Genomic DNA, 22321 nt, shown 5'->3' with positions numbered 1-22321 from the left:
ATTTGCTGATTTTAAGAATCTCTAAGTGATATGGCCTGATTATTGTTTATAAGTAACGGGAGACAGAAATTTTGTGTCTTCCATGCTGGCCATAAACCCTTGAATAAAGATGAAATCCACTGAAATGTAAATTATATTGTTCTTTTTATCCAGAAAAACCTCAAGTCCCCCGTTTATTTATTTTACAGGCCAGTGTTACCTGGTCATGTATGGTGATAATGCTGACATATGATCTAGCAGCCAATGCAGCTTCTACATAAATATGTCTTGACAATCGATAAGATTAACCCATAATTTTGTACTTTTTTCATTAGAAGAAAGTAGTAGACAACGTACTGTCAAAGACTTTCAAATTGGATTATGAGGAAAATCAGATGAAAACTGATCAATACAGAATGTCAGATTTGTTAACTTTAAAGTATTCTCTGTCGTCATTGCATATCATAGTGATTTTGCATATCCGGACGTTAATGTTGACCACTGATTCTCTTCTGAAGAAAACATCATAACTTCAGATTGCGGACACTCAAGCTGAATTCATGGGGGGAGTGTTTTTTATATGATTTATCTCTATCAAAAATACCACTGTCACACGCTTACATTGCTGCACAAATTGCTGTTCAGAGAACATATCAAATATTTGATCACTGTTGTACTCGGCTCGATCCCTTGTACTCACTAATACGGTATATTCCAGTGATTGCTGGTACAGTAACTCCTTGAATTCCAAATTAGCAGTCTGAGCATCCCACCACTTACCCCTCCCAATAAACTATTTCTTCATAAACAAACATTTCATTTCTATTTGTCACTAAGTCTTAAATCACTCTCTAGTAATGAAGACTACTAATTATGCCTTCACACTCATTTTGGTCACATTAATTTATATGAAGAGTAAACGGCCTTAATTTGTCCTTGCTGTGACATTGCTTTGGCTGGCACCATCCCTATGAGCTAAACATGCGTATAAAAAGAGGCAGAAGAAGCAAAGGGTCCTTAATGTAAGCCAACATTAATCACTGAAATTAACAATTTCATGATTGATGGTAATGAACAAACTGCCTCAACTCTCCTCCCTGGTGAATTCCATTAGCCAAGTTCAACGCCCTCGTGGATGCTGAGATATCTGTTTTTATCTGTGGCAGGATTAACAAAACAACTCTTGCAGAAGCTCAAATTATGTTGGGTTATGCAGAGTGGATATGTAAACAGCACAATGTCAGGGAAACAGAGAAAATGGCCGCAGTGCCTGCGTGCTTCGTGACACAGCCAGAAGCCAAAGAAGAAAGGGGGGGAAGCACTGAGTGCAACAAGAACTGAGACTTTATAAGAGAACAAATGAAACCATGGGAGGAAAAAGTTGCAAGTTTAGGAAAAAACATACCTTTTGGATGTCATCAACATAGCAAATCTCTACCATCTGTCATTGAGAGGTACACTAATTAAAACTGCTCCAATTATCTTTTCCATATGGATTCAGCTTGACAAGACAGAAAATTCTTCATTCCATCTAATGACACAATACCTGCATCATTCTGACCTCATCCGTGTTCCTCCAGCAATTAAAACCTACAAAGTGCTGGTAGACACAACATGCCTCCGTCTCTCATCATCTGAGTGAAGTGTTTCTTTTAAATTATTTTTTTCCCCCTCAGATCAACTCATCAGTGTCGTGCAGGGGGATCAAACAGGCCGGAATTTGCTCGAGGTGCGAGTCTAAAGGAGTCCTTCAATTGAGGAATACGGTAATAAGACCTTCACTTGAACCAAACAAGGCTCTCGAAGCCCCCAGGCGAGGGGAGAAGTAGGAGGGAAAAAATCTCATTAGGCACAATTCTTTTTGACACGACTGCCCCATCACAACAGGGATCTCAAGGAATCCCAGCATTCAAGAAAGGACAATAAAAAAAAAAACAGTAGCAACTTGAAGAAACAAAGACGTCCCGCTTGCCTCAATGTGCCTCGGTGGCACCGAAACACACTTGTGTCGAGCGGCAAATTTCCCGCCATGAGATGAAGTAAAAGTGCTCGAAACAGCAATATTTCAGATTCCCAGGTGGAGAAACTGAAGCTCTCAGAGTCACATATAAAAATAATTCTTCCTGAGATAAGGGGGGGAGGTAGGGTCTCCCTAAGATGAAAATAGACGGCTTCAATCAAGTCTAGACTTTGTTCAGTTGCTTGCTGAGGGAAGAAACCTGTCTATGAGTCAACGCTGCTGCTGAAAGTGTCTTCAACCTCATGGTGCTAAAAAGAGTCATGTTCTATAATTTTGCTTTTAGATGTTTAATGGTTTAAAGGTTGACCCTGGAAGAGGTATGGAGGCTCAGTGGTCAGCTTTTTTTTACCATATTGTTCATTTGTTTCATAACTCATTCCTGTGCAAAATAAATAAAACATTTTCTCATTTATGAGACTGAAAATGAGACTCCTCTTTGTCATGTTTCATGTCAAGTCCTGCCTGCTCAGATGACTTTAAAGTCACCAAAATCTAATAAAATTATAGGTAAAAAAAAAATGTAAGCATATTTATACACATACAGATTTTCTTTAAAGTGTATCGCTAATGCAGCTTTAACCAAGGTTAATGACAGCAGAGTTGAAAACCAAAACAAAGGGCTGAAAGACACTAAACCACTCTTAAGAGAAGAGAGTGATAACTCCCTGTACCTCGCTCAGGAGGTGGAAGAGACCAAAAACAGAGCTAAAAGGGAGAGGGAACATCGGACTTACATTGACCAGGTGACACATGGCTACAAATCTATGTTGTGAATCCATGCGGGTTCAAGGATCATAACAAAAACTGTTTGATGTCAATCTTTGGCACTTTTTAGTTTAAAGTTAGTTTAGTTCAAAACCTGTTCAAATCTCATAATTTGAGTTTAGGCGAACTAGACGGTTGAGAACTGGTTGGAACCGAAAGTGCCAAAAGCATCATGATGTACCTCACAAAGCGGGGTTCATATATTTGCGAGAATTTAAAAAGTTTAAATCATAAGTGCAATTTTCTTTCCTTTATCTTATGTCATTTTTCATGTTGGGTTGTGTTGGTCATGAACCTCTCTTTCCCTGAATACGATACAATTTGATGAACACAATTCGACCATGGGTGTTCAATCATGTAGAAAGAAGCCTTGGAGAATGCAGATTATGTCAAAAAAAATTTCCACCAATATTTTCCATTAACATGTGCTTTATTGTTTTCACTCCATGCACTGCGGACAGTTTTCATGTTATTCTTGGAGGTGGTAAAGTTTCATCCATGTATAAGGTGAGCAGGCTGTTAAAGAATAGATAGAGGGATGTGTTGTGGGTGAAACTGCATAGATTCAGGCAGAGAGACGGAGCTCCTTGATATCAAGACTATCTGTGATCTCAATGTCAGATGTTATTTGAATAACAAATCCGTGAATGTCACAGCCGCATCAAATAAACCTGCAGAGCGTTCTGTCACCACACTACTATCTGCTTTTTGCTTTTTGTCTCTGCCTATAAATCAGAAAACATTTGTATTTCAATATGCCTGGATTTGTGTTGGAGATTATGAATCTCTTCCACTTATATGAATATGTCCGTAGTAATTGCTTGTAAGTATTTAAACCCTGTTCAGATTTCTTTTCCGACGGCTCCTGCACACCTGCATCACACATTTGCAAGTCCCTCCCCCCCTCCTTTTTTTCCTTCTCCTCCTACATGTTACATAAGCTCATGTGTTCCTGCAGGATGGGGGCAAGTTTGTGCATTTCAATATCCAAACAGGGTATGGATGCGTTGTCATTTTCATCAGCGACGCTTCTGTTTCTGCACCTCCCATCTCTAACCTGATTCAGTCAGCATCTGACAGGCAGAGAGTGAGATGGAAAAAGAAACGGTGGAAGGAGGGAGGGAGATGTAAGAAGTACCCCAGCACAAAGCAAATAGTGTTCCTGTCTTCTTCTCCGCCACTGACAAATGTGAAAGGTGCCATGTTGTGGCTTCTTATTGAGGTTTGCCTTTGCACCAGAGTGTTGTGTTTGGGGAGAAATTCCTAATCTATACATTAGGAGAAAAAATTATTCTGAATGTTTGAAATCAGTAAAATCACTTATTGTGAGTTGTTAAAACATCCTGAGACTATCAACACTTTTATTGCCCTCTGAAATCTTACATATATATGTATTAAAAACGATTGAACTTGCTATCTGAGCTCAGGGACGACAGATAACACTGTATCAACAGCTTGGCTGTGCGCAGCCCCCCGGGGATGTTCCACACGAGCCACCGACTGAGCTGCTTCTTACAGTAATATGAAGGGATAGGATATGCTCTTTGAGTTACCTCTGGCCCTAACCTTGACCTTGTCCGGGCCTGCGGGGGGGAATTGTGCATTGTGGGTGGGAGAGTAATTTACAGCAATCAAGCACTGGCAGAATTATTGAAAAAAAAAGGGTTTTACGTGACCAATGGCTCTGTGGAGTGCATTGATGGACTTTGAATCGAAATCTGTCCTGATTAGCCACACTGTGTGAGGAACTGCTGTCATTTCATTTCAGACATGGGCGTAATATGCAATATGCTGTAAAATGGATCTATGTTCAGAAAACGTCCATACATCTGATATTGATTGGACACGTTTATAATGGGCAATATATCTAATGTCAATTTTGCATGGTAGGGAACATACAATCTTTTCTACAGCTTCAGTACTGCATTTTTGCCCTTTCAGAATTCTTTATTTTCATGGCCAGTGGTCTCCACAAGGGTTCAGGGGGAAGGCTGAGTGACACAGCCCCATGGAGGGGGCCATCTGGTCTGCAGATCTCTACCCGACTCCAGCCCCAACACCAGAGGCCACGGGCACCTGGTAAAGCTGGCAGCGCACCGCCACGGCAGGTTGCCAAATATGGGAAGGTACCACTTTGATTTGGATGGACTCCACTCAAGAGGTCCTCTGGCTGGAAGGTTACCAAATGGAGCACAGGAAGTTCAAAGGGCATCTCTGCTGGAGCTCCTCGTTCATCACACACTCGCAAAAAAACATGTCAGAGAGAAAATGGGTGGTTTATTTGTTCTGCTTTTTCAGAAATGTTTGGCCCTCATGTATGAAATTAGACAATGCAGGTGAAAGATTTTACTCAAACCCTAAACAAGACAAGTGCCTTTGAAGATAAGCTGGTGATTTTCTATAGGATCATCATTGTAAACAAATATAATGAAAAGACCAAAAATAGCAGGGTCCATTTTTCATTACAGCAGATTTTTCAATTTCAAGACATAAACCTTTAAACATAGGTCGTTGGGGTTGGGGTTTTTTTCAAATATTACTCGAACTGGAGAAAGTTTGTTCGGAACTATTTTTACAATTTTTAGCAAGATTTGGTGCGCTGGTGAATATATCTGACACCATAGCTGTATAAGGGAAACATTACAAATAAATACAATACACATCTCGACCAGTTAAACCGTGGGTCACTGCTCTGTTTTTGATTTTGTTCGATGCCATTTTATTTGTTCAATATCATTTGTTTTTGACGGTTGTCAGTTTAACAATGAAGCTCAATGAAACAGAGCAGAAGCTAATCCAGGCTTAAGACACACACACACAATAGTAGAAGCCGTTCATTATTGGTTTTGATCTTTTCACAGGATTTGCTGACAATGAGAAAATTGTTCGAATATCACCATTTCCATATCCATTTCCAGGGGCTCAACGCTGCTATTAACATCTCTAACAGAGACGGCTTTTCAAACAAACACAAACGAAAGGATAAATCATTGTTGTTGTACAGCAAAATGATTTCACCACTGCCTGTAAACTGATGACATGAGAAGAAAATCACAAGTCTTAAAGTGTCGAGTGTAATACAGACAGTGTGTGGTTTGAGGCAGGTAACAGTCCGATTAGTTTGGACTGTTGTGCAGGAACAGCAAATCTTTCGAAAAGACCAAGGACTGAATTTCACTGCCCATAGGCAAACTGACGACTGCTGTTTCAGACTCAGCTGATCTACACATTTCCTTTTTCTAAATCTAAAGTCGGTCTCTTTTTGTCCTTATTCACTAGCATTGTGCCTTTTGTCAGTTACTTAAATACCAAAGCATCTCTTTCAGATGCTCGGGATATTGGAAGCAGAAGACGGAATGCTGCGCCCCTACTCTCTCTTTTATCTGCCTCCTACTATCGGCACACCTCCACAGTGCGCCGCACGGGCAAGTGGTGAGTCAAGGATGTGAAGTGCCTCCCATCCCTCACGCGGCGATATTCACACGGAGTATCACCCTATATCTCCCGCAGTTGAACTCCCACTTTGGTTTCAGCTCTGTGTGCCTTACCTCTTCAGCATAAAGATGGACGAGAGGTGTGACGCACAGTAGCGCTCACTTATGTGGCACGACCATGCGTGGGTTTTTTTTTTCATTTTTTCGTTTTTTTTTTTAACCTGGAGTAGACTTTTCACTCCTTCTCAGCCATGGGAAGGATTTCTGGTACGAGAGAGAGTCCCGCTTCGTGAGGTCCGCGCTGCCCCCTGGACTCACTCAACTGCACAGTGGATGATTTAATTAGATCCCTGTACTCCTGATGTCCAACAGGAGGACCTAAAATGCTAATGAGCTAAAACCCTGTGTTGTCAGACACACTTATCATCCCGCCATCTGTAGCCCACCGCTTTACAGCCAAATTTCAACTAAAGCCGAACGCCGTCGAGTTTTATTGACGGTAGCTTAAAGGTGATCAACGGGACGACACTGTAGGAGCAAGTGTAATTGGTAAATGAAAGCAGGAAGTCTGTTAAAAGAAGAGTGTCTTAAAGCATCAAAGTGGTGAGCTGTTGTACATGGTGCTGTGTTTTATAACCGTGAACGGTTGAGTTGTTCTACCTCCTTCAAGGTTTTGGAGTGTACCAGCCACGGCCCTATAATCCTTTGAATACCTCTCCCCACGAGTTGAGATTTTACAGCACGCACTATCTTGCCAATGCGTCGCGTTCCCTCCGCGTGTTCCCGAGCTGGCTAATAGCAGATGGATCTTTTCTAAGTACGATCCAGCACCGGTGCCGTATAGCTGCGGTGTCAACCGCCTCACTTTTTGCTGCTGTCTAATAGACTGCGATTGCTTGGATGCCGGCTCCAGGAGCTGTGACACGAGGAGCCGCGGGGCCGATCAAAGGCTCGTCCCAGGGATACATGGTAATGCACATGGTAATGACAGGGCTGAGGTAAACGTGTTCAGACGTCGGCAGATGTGGCAGCTACTGTATCTCCAGATGTCTTCATCTGTCCCCGGTGTGCCTTTTCAAGGATGACTCTGTACACAGATGGCACCTGCCACGAGGAGTGACTTCTTTCTGCTGTATGTCTGCTTCATAAAACACACGGACACCTCTTGCAGGGGCGTTTCTAATGACTGGGAAAAAAGATGAACTGGCGCCAAAATAAGCAAGAATGTAGGACAGTTCGATTGGCCCTTATGTTTTTGCACAATATATAATGTATGAATTCACACCTGTCAATGATTGTGTGTGTCTTGTTTGTAAAATGGCTCCCGTTCAGGAGTAGCAGCAGTTAGACGGACATTTCTACTACATAAATCCTCACCACTCTCATTTACCTGTTGTTCAATCAGCCAAACAGCGCTCGTCAGATATAACTTCAAAGATGAAGCGTTATTTCTTTTTACACTTGCAATAAAGAGAAAATATGTAGAGGATAATATTTAGACAAAATGTAAGAGGCTTAATCAGTGTCAGCCCCTGGTGTTACTGCGAACTCAAGTTGTGGAAAAAGACAAAAAGCTTTTAGTTATTTATGTTTTCTTTGGTATTCACCACCGTCTAAAACTGTCTCCGGCAGTAAGCAGATGCTTGCAATGCATCATGGGGATGGCCTGCAGCATCACCCTCAAAAACATTTCTTTAGTATGCATATTTATTTTTTTTTGCAGTGATTTTGTCAAACGTTTAATATGCATGCTGGCATATCCTTGTCGGACTATGTTGCTGAACGTGCCACATACAAACTGTAAAAAAAGAAAAAGAAAAAGTTATGCACCAAAGATGTGGAACAAACTCCCATTACATATTAGAGAAGCAACCTGTGTTCAACATTTAAGAAACTACCCAACACTATTTAATATGATCTCGCTTTTAATTAATCAACGTTGTCTTTTCTTTTTTATTCTTCATATTGCGTTCACCTCCCTTTTTCCGAAGGCTTTATTGTTTTAATATGTTCCATTTTTAAGGATCTGTTGTTTTGTTTTAACTACCTTTTTCTTGTAAAGCAACTTCAGCTGCATTATGTGCTATGAAAAGGGCTATTTGTATAAAATGTATAATCATTTTTCAATGTTAACTCTCATTTTTTCATGTCTCCAGTGCAAAACACACTGAACTCAAAAATTGTGCAATCCTATACTGCCTACAAATTCTATACACCAGTGCCATATACAGTCATACCCATCATAAAATCAAGTTATAGCGATGTGTTTCGTTTCTCTTCAGCTGTGAGTGGTTCCTCCATTTCCGGTTAAAAAAACTGAAAAACAATGTGAGATTCCACACTCGCTGTCCATCCAGCAGCATTAGCTCACAGAGCCAGAACGATAAACCGAGTACAACACTGAAGCTGTCAACACTGTCGGGAGATTCTCTCCCGGCAGTGGAGAGCATTGTGACATTCGGCTGCGCCGCATCTCCATGGGGAATGTGTGTTATACGGGCCGTGCGACTGATCAGCCTCAACACAAAGACTCTCTGTCTCTGCATTATGTCTCCATTAACAAACATCATAATTGCAGGATGAGCTCAAAGTGTCTATTTGGGATTTTCGCTGCATACTCTTTGAATTTTGCATTACCAATTCAAATGCACTGTGTTGATTCGCGGAACTAATGTTGTGACATTATGCACTTCCACTAAGCCGAGGCGTGAACTCGGGCAATTAGTCACGCAGGGAAATATGCAATTTGAATGTCATGTCTTTGATGAATTTACAGTCATGTTTTTTAATACAGCTTCATTACAAGTATAACCACAAAGACGTGTTAGAAGAAAAATGAATAGTAACTATTCTAATTATGTTAATAGATCTGAAACGATGAATATTCAAAACATTAATTATTAATTTAAAAAGGGTGATCTTGACAATTTTTGTCGTTTAGTGTTTGGCTGATCACAGGTAGCCTAGTACTTCACTCAGCTGGTGTACACACACACACACACACACACACGCAAGAACCTTGGCAGCTCAACAAGAGAAGACACATTGTGTGAACTTCACCACCCAGCAAGATAAGAGAAGTGAGAAAAGCATGGATTTCACCTGACCTCTCAGTGCCATTGTTTGTGTTGCATTTTTTTTTTCAAGGATTTGTACAAGGAAGCAAAAAAAAAATCACATCGATCATAATGACTAGCGATGCGATGCTGTACAGACTCATTAACAGAAGTGTAAATAGCGATGTGGGGTCATCTGCGCGTACAGTAAAAAGCCAGGACTAGCGTGGGCTGTTGTAAAGGCAGAGAAAAAAAGGAATAGAGTTCTTTTTTACATTTGAACATCAAGTATTTCACTATGTACAATGTCAATTTCAAGACCATGAGTAGGCAACACAAGGTCTCTCCTTCCTCCGTCTTATTTTGTGACACACAGACAAAGCAGGCGTGGAGAAAAAAAACACCTTGTTTGCTTATCAAAATGGAAAGAAAAAAATACAAAACGTTGCTGAAAACGAGAGTTCCATCCATTCGCCTTTGCTCTGTGTGATCCAGAATCCTTCTCAGCTATTACCGCCACTCTGTGTATCCATGTTATATCGGGCGTCGGCCAATTAACTTGACCAGCCGTCTCAGCTGCTGCTCTCAGTCAACGTGCCCGGCTCTTTTTCATCTGTGCTTCCAGACGCATTCCTGCGGTGTACAGATTGCTGTTGATTCAATTTGTGCCGCAGAAATGTGCCACAGATGGGACTCTCTGCCTCCCAGAAAGAAGGCCGCTGACTACATGGCGATAGCTGGGAGAATCACCATTGTCCATCTGAATTGCTGCGAGGGGGAGAGAGGTTTCAAAGGGAAGCAGATAATATATAAACACTTTGTCCAACAATTGGGTCCGTTGCCTCGGAATGAAAATCAGCAGTCAGAGGTTATCGGCTATATCTCTGTGAACTCCGGCCGGCAAATCGGACTTTTTTTCGGGGATATTCCAACGTGGTTTTCACTATGCGCCCGTACTTAACATTCCTCGGTGTTGTGTTTAAATTGCATTTGCTCCCCGAACTCTTGCGAACGCCGGGACAAGATCTGATCTGCGAGCGCGCACCGCCTTGCAGCTCAGCCTCTGAGCCGCGCTCCACCACTCACTTAATAGCGCGCGGCGCTGCTCTCTCTCCCACACACCAATCACCTTGATTGCCATCGTTCGCATCCGAGTGTCAATCACGCCGCGGCGAAGATGCCGCTGCAGCTGCAATGTCACCAGCCGGGGCGGGAAAATATAGTGCTCCGGTGTTTGTGAAGAGATAATGCCACTCCACTATGAAGTGCATGCACTGTATCTAACTTGATACCGTAATGGCTGGTTTCATTTTCCGAATTCAAAGATAGCAGACTTAGATGTGTGGGCTCCAAAGCAAATGTAGCTATAAAGCATTGACAAAACGGGCCTCTCACACAGTATGGTACTAAAAAAATACTTACGTCATTTGAAATGAGAAGATTATAAAGCCATCAGCTCATGATGTCAGTTTAGTTCCACAATCTTGAAAGTAACTTGCCCCAAGACCAAAATAAAACTTAACTCAAGATCTACAGATGTCTGATGTTTTTGCATTACGTATGGAGCCAGGAGGGGATTACCCCAGCATAGCATTACCAATATTTGCTGTATTCCTATTCATTAACATACAAGCCATGATGCAGGCTACTCTCCATGATGCCGATGTGACATTGAGGGGCATGCGGTACAGTTTTGGGAAACCTGAAACCCCGAGAGTGAACTTTTCATCTACATCAGCTCACTCAGATTATATCAAAGGTGGCCGTCGTCTCATTAGAGGTCCATCATCAGAGTTCAGGAAAAAGGAAACAAAGTTGCAGTGTAAAAAAGGCTTAACATCAAGCACAACAGTGAAACATAAAGTCCAAGGGGAAAGTAAAGTCCGGGAGAGCACTACCACAAGTTTTAACGTGTTTGTCAAACAGCGTCCGAAACCCCCCCTTTCCACCGGGCCTTTCAGAGATCGGATTCGGAAGAGTGCATCTGACACCGTTTGTAACTTTTCAAACACCAACAATCTGAAGGGCATGTCCACTTCACGGAGCAACTGAGAAGGTGTGGAGGCAAGTATTTCTTTCTTTTGAGTTTGAACCTCTCTTGCATTCTTCACACAACTGCTTCCATCCCTTTTTATTGTGTGTGTATAGCAAAAAAGACAAAGCGATATGAATGACTTTGAGCAGAGAATGTCCGAAAATGTGTGACTAAATTCTCATTTGTACTTTGTGCAAAAAGGCAAACAAGCTTTTAGGCCTACTTCTGAGTACGGCCATTTGGAAAAGGCTTAAGCTCTCTGCCTTCAACATGTGGACAACATTTAACTTGAACTTTTTTTGTGTGTGCAGAGGCTCTAACCCCACAATTCTGGTACTTCCACACCACCAGTGATGAGTATTCTCTTTTCATGTGATCTCCCATTTGAACTTCCTTACCTCAGCTTAGTGGTACAGAATAAGAACCTCCTGTTTGTAGAGCAAGTAGCTTGTGTAAAATGAATTGATCAAATGTAGAATGTTATTTTGTCAGATATCATAACTTCATATTGTATGACAATCCAATTTTCAGGATGTAGCAATAATTTGGTGCAATAAATCTGTGTTTCTGCCTTCTCAGCAAAACAAAATATGATTACAGTAAGTCAATTAAGACTTCGTCAAAGCTAAAATAGATTTAGATAAGCGTATGTGATACAGGACTTTGATTTGGTGAAACTCGGTTGTAGAGTAAGTAAGAGAGAAGTAAGTACACAACTTCACTCCACAAGCACAGTTTACAGATAATTACAGAATTTATCTTAAAAGGGGAGGGGGAAAGATCGAGGGTCTTTGAGCACCAGCCTCTTACACGGGCTTCTGTAAAAGGCCGAATGAAAATGAATTTCTGTAAATCACGAGACAAATTCATCCCACTTGTTGTAATTTTGAGGTGGGCAAAAAAATTGAGTTGCCTGCAAAAACACCAGCGGACACAATGGCATTGCATGACTGAGGAGAATCTGAAGAGGGAGAAACAGAAGGGTGGTTGCAATAGAAATGAAACTCTCAGGAGCACCTAAGGGTACTCACTGAAATAAAGAGTGTGAGTTCCTGAGGACTCACAGGCTTGGTTGAGAAAGCCCCAACATATTACCCACAACCTGTGTATTTTTTATTATTTTTTTTACAAAGGCCTGCCCACAGGAAGACCCTGACAACTCCAGAGACAGTTTTATGGCATATTACTTCAGACTGAAGGAAATAATTACTTATTTGTGAGTGTTTCACTCGGGATTGTTGTTCAAGAAAGAGGGGGGGGGGCTAGTTTGTTTATGGGCATTTGCAGCCTGATGGCGAGTAAAATGCTGCTCAGTGGAGCTTGACAGCGTCCGCCTGCCTGATCACTCCCAGGCGCCTACCCCGGAGGATCGCTAAGCCCACACTGTGGCTTTGCTTACGTTTGTTGTTCAAGTGTGTCTTTAAATTTCCTCCTCTCAGCTGGGATGTGCTAAGTAACGGGTCTGAAAGCGCACAGTTTAGACTCTGCCGGCATGGCAATGGGACGTTCACAACCTGACTCGGGCTCTCGCACTGTAATTGCAGCATCATGAGGGACGAGTGTGGCCAAAGACGCAAGGTGCATGCGAGCAAAGAGTCCCTGCAGTTAGGAATGAACAGGAGCTCCGGGAGACCCCCGTCAGTCACCTCCCATCAGTCTCAGCTGGCTCAGACCTTGTGTGTTAGATACAAATTTTTTCAATGTAAAATGAGTTCAACAGATAATTACCAATATTGTCACAACATTTTGGTTTCTAACATTTGAGAACCAGCTGCAACAAAATGTCATTCTGATCTTCACTTGCCTGGTGTGGAATGAAAGTAAAAGTCTCTTTTTTGTTGTTGCTACAAACAGCGTTTTCAAAATCCATTTTTCACCTTCAAAATAAACACGAATTATTGATTGTTTTTTTTCTCTCATTTCATTCTTCCCTCAATTTTTCTTTCATAGTGTAAAGAAGACAGCAAATTTATTTTTCTTATTGAGTTTAGTTTAGACTTGGTGTATTGTGAAATTGTTTTAAATTTCTAGTACTATACAAAAAAAAAACTGGAGTGTTGGTCTGGGAGAAGCCAACCAAACATATATTAATAAGAACTGGCTTTTTAAACAACACCTTGGTAAGAGATACTCCCCGAACAGCTCATCGAAACAGTGCATGTAAACACAGAACAAAAAGAAAATATTGGGAAATTTAGTTTGATTAGCTGTTTTGTTCATTGTAAGAAGGGCAATGTTTTAACTCAGTTCCAAAGCACAAGCAGCTTCATTTAAAAAAAAAATAAATGTCTTTATAGATAGATAGATAGATAGATAGACACCAATAACCACAAATGTCAACCCTGTGTTTGTGTGTCTGGTAAAGTCAGTTGATCAACAAGATCATTAGGGTTAATTCTCTGGGAACATGAATGTCTGTACCAAACAGCGCATCCAGTACATGTATTCCACAGGATAAGAGAGGAAACAGGCCATGGACATCCATTCAACTGTTGTTGGGATAATACAGTCCGGACAAAAGCGGTGGCCTTGCCGAAAGATGGAAATTACATCCCTTCTTCCCATTATGCTGCTAAGCACACTTAGCTGAACTGTATGAAAAGGTGAGTCATAATGTCCACTCTTTAGCATTTGTCTGATCTAAATTACATGTCTGATTTCTGTCAATGTTGGACGAGCAGGTGGAAAAGCAGTTCAGTTTATTGCTCATATACCACAACTCCATGTGGCTTTGACAGCCCTCAAATGTCTGCAAATTAGCAAATTAAGAAGTCTGGGTGGCGAAGAGAAAAAATGTCAGTGCACATTGCGGATGCGAAACGGATCTTGGGGCTGGCGGTACACTGGGTGTTGCTGGTACACTGGGTGTTGCCATGGCTATGAGACCACGTACACAAATAGATTCCCACAACACCTAGAGAGGTAGTGCGAGACTGTCAACGGGGACAGCATATGTGAGTGAGTTTCTGACGAAGCTTCAAAGACTGTCCCCGTGATTGATTCTTCATTAATTGGCACCAAAAATCTTTTGATATATAACTCGCAAGAAAAAGCTACGGTAGTCTCTGTGGCGCTTCAATTTTGAATTTACCTGCTTCTGTTTGCTTCTGTTGGATTATTTTCCAGCAGCAGGACAATGCGTCTCGGTAAGCTCAAGAGTAAACTCCTCAGACTGACAGACAATATGTCAGGCTCCATCCATCTGAGTGACAGGCCAAAGTACTTAATGCCTGACATTTCATAATGTAAATAACGCCGTCCCAGTGCATGTTGTACATCCATCTGAGCTATATGCCACTGGTCCCACGGTGAGACTGCTCTTTGCCTGTAACCTTTTTCTCAGAATCCCAATGCTAATCTGCCAGTGCCAAGAACTCTCTCCATGATGGTCGGTGGGAGTCGGTCGCTAACGGTTTTCGTGTGTAATTCTCGGAAGGTGGTGTGAAAAGATTAAAGGTCTGCGTGGTCCTTTTGGGACTCAGATGTGACTATATTTTCCAAACTAGTTATGAGGTTGAATTACTGAGATCGGTGACCTTTTTCGCCGGTACAATTACTGATGAAAAATAATCTTCATTGGTTTGGTCAATAATTAGTTTTCTATTCAAAATGCGTTTGGCTATGTCAAAACTTCAGCCAGTCTTTAGTTTTTTCATTGTCTGTTAACTGTTTTTGCCACACTACGGGTGACGTCAAATTGTCAAATTGGCTTTGTGAGTTTCCGAAATCTTGAAGTGACCCGGAAGTATTCGATCAGCAGCCATGATGAGAGCTGTTCGGATTCTCTAAATGCATAGGATAGGAGCTTCAATGCTTCATTTCCTGTCTCCTTTAGCATAGGGCACACTGGAGCTTCCTTTGTGAGATTAAGGAGATATAGACGCCCCAGAATGAAAGTTGAGTCGGCTTCTCTGAGCAGCGCTGTCGGCTTTTCCTACGCCCTATCAGTCCTCCTTTACACCTTTCCTTGACTTCATGATGTTTACCACTGAGGTCGAGGATAGTAGATAGGAAGGACAATTCGACCGCACCCTAACGCTCATGTCATGTCAGACTCTGCCATTCCCTCCTTCTCTGAATTACCTGCTGATTCCATTCACCTGGCCTGCCCCGCCCCCACACTCACCTGCTCCTCTTCAGCCCTTCAGTATAAATACCGGTCCATTCCCTCAGTTCTCTGTCCGATTGCTTACCGTCTATCCCAGCTCTCCAGCATTTTGTTATTCCGATCTTGATTCTGCCTGTATGTGTTTCGACCTGCCTTTTTGGACTATGGACTTTCCCTTTTATTGCCTGCCCCTACGGAATTTGTTTGCCACGCCGATTGACTACCTGGTTTGACCTCTGCCTGTCCATTTCAAGCCCGTTTTTGCACCTGAACTTTTCTGCATCTCCTCTTGTGTCGTGTTATTGGGTTCTTGCCTGCCATTTTGTGAAAGCCAGAGAGGCTAACAAGTTAATGTGTCTAAACTTTGTACGGTCTTGTAACTCAGGATCGTTGCCCAGTTGGAACTATTTTGAACAATATTGCCATGATCTGAGCTCTCAGCCGCTACTCTGGAGAAGAAAAATGTTACCATAACTGAGAAACCTGATGGACTGAGTTACAGCAAGTTGTAAAAAATAAAAATAAAACTTTTCCATAACCAGTTAGCGTATTTATTGTGAACAACACACAGGCCGAAACAAAGTGCTGTCTTACAGGTAAAACTCAGAGTAAAAAACACAGTACACAATAGACCAACAGGATTATTTGTTAACCTACCCTAGGAGGCAAATAATGAAATGAAACAGTATGAATGCTCCTCCCTCTCCTCCTCCTCCATTAGCTACACCACTTATCCTCTCAGGCTTGTGTTGGGGTGGGTGGGGGGGGGGGGGGGCTGGAGCCAATTCCAGGTGACTGAAAGGGTTGTCAGTATATCAAAGTGCTGACACGTAGAGTACAACAACCATTTGTGACACCTACATTGCACACCTGCAATCTAGTGTCCGAACCTGCGTGTGTCTGGGAGGAAGCGCAAACCTGGAGAACTCAAACTGACCCACGATGCCGCCCTGGCGATGTATACAAAATGTGACATTTCTAATGGTTGATGTTAGTTTTAAAAGAGCCCACATTGTGGTTTGTATTTGCGTTTTTAGTACAAACACACTGATGTCAAGTGCAGCAGGAAAAACACAAGCCCGTAGTTTGGGAATAAGAATGAATAAAAGTCAATAAAACACAGCAACAGTGATTGGATTTTAACCAAACTTTAAATATTAAAAGTTATTTAACATTTCAGTACTTTAGGCAAATAAAGCGGAAGGAATGCCACTTGAATTTTCTCATGTGCTTTCCATCACTACAGTGCTGTCCGACCGTCAAAGCTCTTAGGATTTTAAAAGAAAAAAACAGACAAAAGAAAAGTTGAGAGAGAAAGTGGACACACCATAAAGTAGATTTTAACCAAAGTAAACCTTGGAATCAATTTTTTAAAAAAGCAGTTTGATGAAATACTGGAGCCACAGGGTCACGCTTTCATGACGGGTGAGTGAGTTGCAGAGAAGGTTAACTTCTGGGTCATTGCGTGGTCAAGTGGTACAAAAATCGGGTCATGATCAAATCATGGAAAAACTTTGCCCACAGTTAAGATTGAATTCCAAACCTTCAAAGCTGGAGGCAACAGAAAGCACTGTTTTTTTTTGTTTTCTTACAGTGCAACTAATGGTTCAGTCCAAATTAATATGCATGCACAAATAAACAAGTTCAACCTGAGGACTCCCACATCTACATCCTGCCTACCTGTCTTATTAAAATGTCATGTTCCCATCATTTACTGACCTAAGTACAGTCCGTTCAGCTGCTGCATGTATGTATCCAGGGCCGGCCCTAGGCATGGGTGAACTAAGCGGCTGCTTAGGGCCCTCTGGCCAACAGCGGCCCGATACAACCAAAGTCAGTCAGACACATGATGGAATAGGCAGTAGCGTATGAAAGATAAGACAATGTCACAAAAAAAGGACATGCATGACTTATTTCAATGTTTTAGGATAAACATTCACCCACTGGACAGCCGTCAAACAAGCCTTCGGTTCCGTCAAGGTATCTTCAGCAAACGTTAGCTAGCTAACCATTAGCTAAGAAACTATAACGACAGCTAGATTCCACTCAGGACTGTATCACTTTGAATATCATAGTGCAAATTAACACTGGACCCCTATTGTGAGTTGGCTACTTTACGATCAAAAACCACAGAAGCATTATCAGATTCTGCTTAGGGCCCCATATAGGTAAGGGCCAGCTCAGTATGTATCTGTACTTCTGATACATGTTTTATCTGTGTTTACTAACGGCCCTTGAGGCTTACATGACTCCGGTGGAGATGCTTCGTGACTCCTAATCATAACCTCCAATCCGATCTGAGGTACAGGCTTGATGTGGGACGCTTAAAAGACAAGCTTTGTAAATGCCTCAAAGGTTAAATAATGCGAGCAGCAGATCTCTTATCCGTGTCCTTTTTCACTTTAGCTCCGTGTCACGTTGTTTACTCGTGTGTTTATTTATACGGCAGCGCAGATTGTAAAGACCGCGGACGTCTGCTCCCCACTTATAGCAACAACCATACATATTTAATGCAGCGTCCCTCTTATTTTCGCACGCCTTCGAGTAAGTTGTTTGCGTCGGCTGAAAGAATAGGGGCATCTCTTCGCATCGCACAAACCAAACAGCGCTGGTAAATAATAATGACTGTCTGTTTTGTTTTGAGGGGCAAACACAAAATGGCAGAAGCAGAGAAGTTGGAAAGAAAAATAACAATGATGAATGGGAAAAAAAAATCGTCACAAGCGCATCTGACATTTTCAGGTGTTTTCTTTTTTGTGTGTGTGTGTGTGTGTGTGTGTGTGTGTGTGTGTGTGTGTGTGTGTGTGTGTGTGTGTGTGTGTGTGTGTGTGTGTGTGTGTGTGTGTGTGTGTGTGTGTGTGTGTGTGTGTGTGTGTGTGTGTGTGTGTGTGTGTGTGTGTGTGTGTGTGTGTGTGTGTGTGTGTGTGTGTGTGTGTGTGTGTGTGTGTGTGTGTGTGTTGCCTCCACTGTAAGGTCACTTTTTGTCATGAGCTATACAGTAGTTTGCCCACGGAAGCACCTGAAGCGCAGGGATGGGTCTTCAAGTCAGAGGCAGAGTGCAGGGCAGTGGGAGCCGGTGATACGTGTTTGACTGTAATTGGTTCTGTTACAGACGGGGCTAAGTGAATGTGAATGTAACACTGAGCCGCGCAGTGGCGCAGCAGTCAGGACATGGACTCGCGGAAGCCCATGTTTCAGGACAAATGCTCGCTTCTCCTCGAGAGGCTGATTTTATTCTGTTTGGTGGCTTTCGATTGCTCGGCCCATGCCAATCATAGTTTGACTCTGGAGACGAAGCAGGAAAGGAAGCAGTCATGTTGAGACATCGGCCCTCGCAACAGACCAACACATTTGAATTGTGCTCCACAGATGTGTTTTTGCTTAAGCTTCTTTTCCCAATGTTAATTAAAGTTTAAAGCAGCGATCTATAGGCTTGCACTACCACTGGGGATACATAACGTGCGTTTGTCACGGTTCTGTTTCATGCTCAGATTCAAAACAAGATTTTTCTCTCTCTCTCTCTCTCTCTCTCTCTCTCTCTCTCTTGTTCTCCTTGCACAGCCAGAATGTGTTGTCTCTGAACAGGGAACAAAAATGCAGCCGCATAAAAGCCATCTGGTAAAACAAGCCATAAAAATGTTGCACCGTGCACGACACTGCCAGCAGCACTGCCAGCTATGGAGTGGAGGTAGATGCACTGGAACATTAGCGCTCGGTGGGGACGGAGGCTCCTCGTGGACTCCAGCAGAGATTTCTGTAGAGCCGACGAGGTCATTTTGAAATAAATGGGCATTGTGACATCCCGGCCGAACCCCTCACACCAACCTCATTTCTCGTTCGCCCATGTTATGAACTCATTTACGCTCAAATAGAGTGTAATTCACATGGCTCGACTGAATAGATGTAAGCTGAACAGGTCAGAGCTGGACTGGGGGCGAAGGACAAGTTTGACGCCATCATCGACTGGACGACGGCATCCTGCAGTAAAATGTTGCAAACACAATTCCCAGAATTAGGAAAAAAGGCCTGCTCTCCTTTGCTGTGGACACTCATTCAAGGAGGATCCTTGACATATGCATGTGCACTGTGAGGCTGCAGAGTCTGATATGTGTGGTTTAGGGCTCCAACTAACGATTATTTTCACTGTTGATTAATCTTTCGATCGTTTTCTCGATTAATCGATTAGTTCTTTGGTCCTTACAATGGTGAAAAATGCCGATCGTGTCTCGCCAACCAACCAAGAGGATGTTTTATTTTGTTCACACACCAAAGATCAACCAGTCAACCAAAGTTGACTGTCATAGAGGAGCAAAGAAAACATGAAAATATTCAAATTTAGGAAGCGGAAATCAGAGAATTTTGGATAAAAAGTACCTGAACCGATTAATACTATTCGATTACTAATCGATTAACTGTTGCAGCTCTAGTGTGGTTTCTGTAGTGGCATCACAATGATACATTGGAGAAAGATGGAAGGACAGAAAAAATATCATGCAGCTGTCATTTTTGTCAAGTAAAATGCCCTGAACTCCATGGTTCCAAAATTGTGTAATGAAAGGGTTTTTTGCTACTTTTCATCATTGTGATCTAAATATCTTCGAATTTTAGACAAAGAAGACGTGTTGAGATGTCACATTGGGCTCTGACACATCCTAATTTTGCCACTGATGATGAATGAGAACAAAATGCTCACACTGCCTGCAGTCTTTCTTTGAGAAATGTAAGCTTTCGCCTCTCTTCATTAATAATAATTTCTTGAGATTAAGTGATTAGATGTGAGGTTTTTGTGCATCACAGTTTCTGCAGTGAACATGGGTGAGCCCATGCTGCAGCTGGTGGTCGCCATGGTTCGGAAGTGTGCTCTGCTGAACCCAAATACAAAAAAAGCAGTTATAGGATAAGTATTTCCCCTCTTGGAGAGCGAAGCACCTGTGATGCTCCCTGCCTCGCCGATCCTCTCATTCCTGCCTTCACATGAAAGGATCCGGGGCCAGCGAGCCAAAAAGGGCAGAGAGAGGAGAGGAGAGGAGACGAGAGGGGAGGGGGCCACTTCTCCAGATCCAAACTTCACAGGTGCCTCTCTGGCCTGTGGCTCGGCAGTGCGTGCGTGCGCGGCGCAGGAGGGAGGAGGAGGAGGGCTGAAGATTGCTTAACCTCTCCCACAAAAAAATCCTGCCCGCTGGTCAAAAAATACTCCGTGCTCAAAATGCTTTATCCCGACATCAATTCGGAATGCAGCCCTGACCGGCGATCAGGCTCCGGAGATAAAGCCCTCCACCCTCCACCCCTTCCCCCGTCCATCACCCTCTCCCTCTCCCTCTCTACAAATAACAGCCCTCACCAAGTGCGTGCGTTTGGGGGCTGCTCTCGACATTGCGGCTCGAATAGTCTAATAGTCTAAATTATAGAATGGGAACACATGGTTCTAGGTGTCCTATGCTGTAATTCATCGTGATGCAGAAACTCGAGTATTCAACCTGTGCTGGTGAAAAAAAACCAGATGTGGAACTGACGTCGAAAGTCACAGTTTAATTAAACAAGAGGGGGATTGTGGCTCTCTTCTGGATTCTGTTTACCCTTCTCTCTCTCACACAGACACGCGCGCGCACGGCGCATCGGACAGAGGTCTGGTTCTCCCGAGGGGGGCTGTGAGTGTGTGTGTGTGTGTGTGTGTGTGTGTGTGTGTGCGCGCGCGCGCGCGCGCGCCTCCCTGACGGGTTTCGCGGACATAGGTGGACATAATGAATTACTCACACTGCTGTTCTGGCCGGACCAGTGCACCATGGCCTGGTTGTGAGACGAGTCCCCGGTCAAGGCGAACGTAGAACTATTAAGTTTTGGCTCCTCCTGCCTCGGACCGCCGGCTCTCCGCTCCTCTCGGCTCCAGCGCATTTCCGAGCGCGCCACTCTGCGTGCAGCCGCCGAGCTGGAGCCCTCCCCCGGGTCCCGACTCGGGGCTGCACCGGGGGATCCGACGCGTCCATCACCAGCGCTGTTCCTCCCGGTGCGCGCTTTGCGTCGGGCGGCGGCGGCGGCGGGGGGACTGGCACCGTCGCTGGCCCTCTGCTGACCGCCCACGTTGGCGTATGAAACTTTAATCTTCGCGTAGCCGCTCTCGTCGATGCCGCCGTTTGCGCGCAGGTCGCGTGTATTCCGTTTCAGCCTCGGCTCCGCGTAATCCGCCCGATCCGGGGCGCACTCAGAGGACCCGGCAGCCGCGCAACGGAGCCGCCGACTTTCGCCGCTCGCAGCCCGGGCTCCCCATGCGCCGTCCCCGCGTCCAGAAACTTCTCCCGTCGACCCCGCCGAGGATTCACTTCTGTCAAATTTCAACAGTAATTCCTGCGCGCGCCACTTATGTCCAGGCTGGCACGACCTGCAAGTTATCTCTGCTTTGGCGGCGTGAAAAAGGCAGAACATCATCAGAAGCGAAACCCAAAGCGCACCGTGCCACTTTGGGCAAAACAAGAACCCCGTCCCCATCGCTGGCGGCGGAGAGGGATGCGGTTGGTGGCAAGAAGTCTTCTTTTTTTTTTGTATGTACCGTCTCCTCTCTCTCTGCCGTTCTGGCGTGTTAATTGTTGCTGCGTCGGGGAGAAGCGGAACTGCTGCGCAAGTTGTGGCGTTGCCCAAATGCAGTGTTGTAAAAAGTGCAGCTGAGCCTAAGTGGTCCAAGTTGAAGGATCTGATCAAACGGAGCCCCGCGCGCGCAAGGGGGGAGGAGCTGGGGGTCCAGACTGAGGGATGGAGGATAATGTTGCGACTGTCTCTCTCCATATCTGTTATTTACCACCATATGGTCGGTCATAATTAAAAGCAGTCAGTAATACTGTCATTGTTTCTTGTTCCGCTGCTCTTTAATTTCTCCTCGCAGCCACGTTTTCCTGAGAAGCCATTTCCTCCACGTCGCAGATTTTTATCACG

The 22321-nt window shown here is 43.6% G+C and overlaps 1 protein-coding gene across 5 annotated transcripts in view; it reads right to left on the bottom strand.

Moving 5' to 3' along the window:
• The window catches only part of LOC118312960 (VPS10 domain-containing receptor SorCS1), a 146697-nt gene extending 124682 nt beyond the window's left edge, over window positions 1-22015 (bottom strand). For all 5 annotated transcript variants that reach the window (XR_004794348.2, XR_004794349.2, XR_004794350.2 and 2 more), the window contains exon 1: window positions 21152-22015. Coding sequence is in view for 2 of the 5 variants with exons in the window: in XM_035638066.2 (XP_035493959.2) it covers window positions 21152-21880 (729 nt within the window). In the remaining 3 variants the exon portion in view is untranslated. The remainder of the gene's footprint in view (window positions 1-21151) is intronic.
• Between the last annotated feature and the right edge of the window lie 306 nt (window positions 22016-22321).

Source organism: Scophthalmus maximus, chromosome 8 (genome assembly GCF_022379125.1).
Source record: "Scophthalmus maximus strain ysfricsl-2021 chromosome 8, ASM2237912v1, whole genome shotgun sequence".
Taxonomy (NCBI): Eukaryota; Metazoa; Chordata; class Actinopteri; order Pleuronectiformes; family Scophthalmidae; genus Scophthalmus; species Scophthalmus maximus.
The sequence above is the reverse complement of the archived record's forward strand: the minus strand, read 5'-3'. Positions and strand labels throughout refer to the sequence as shown.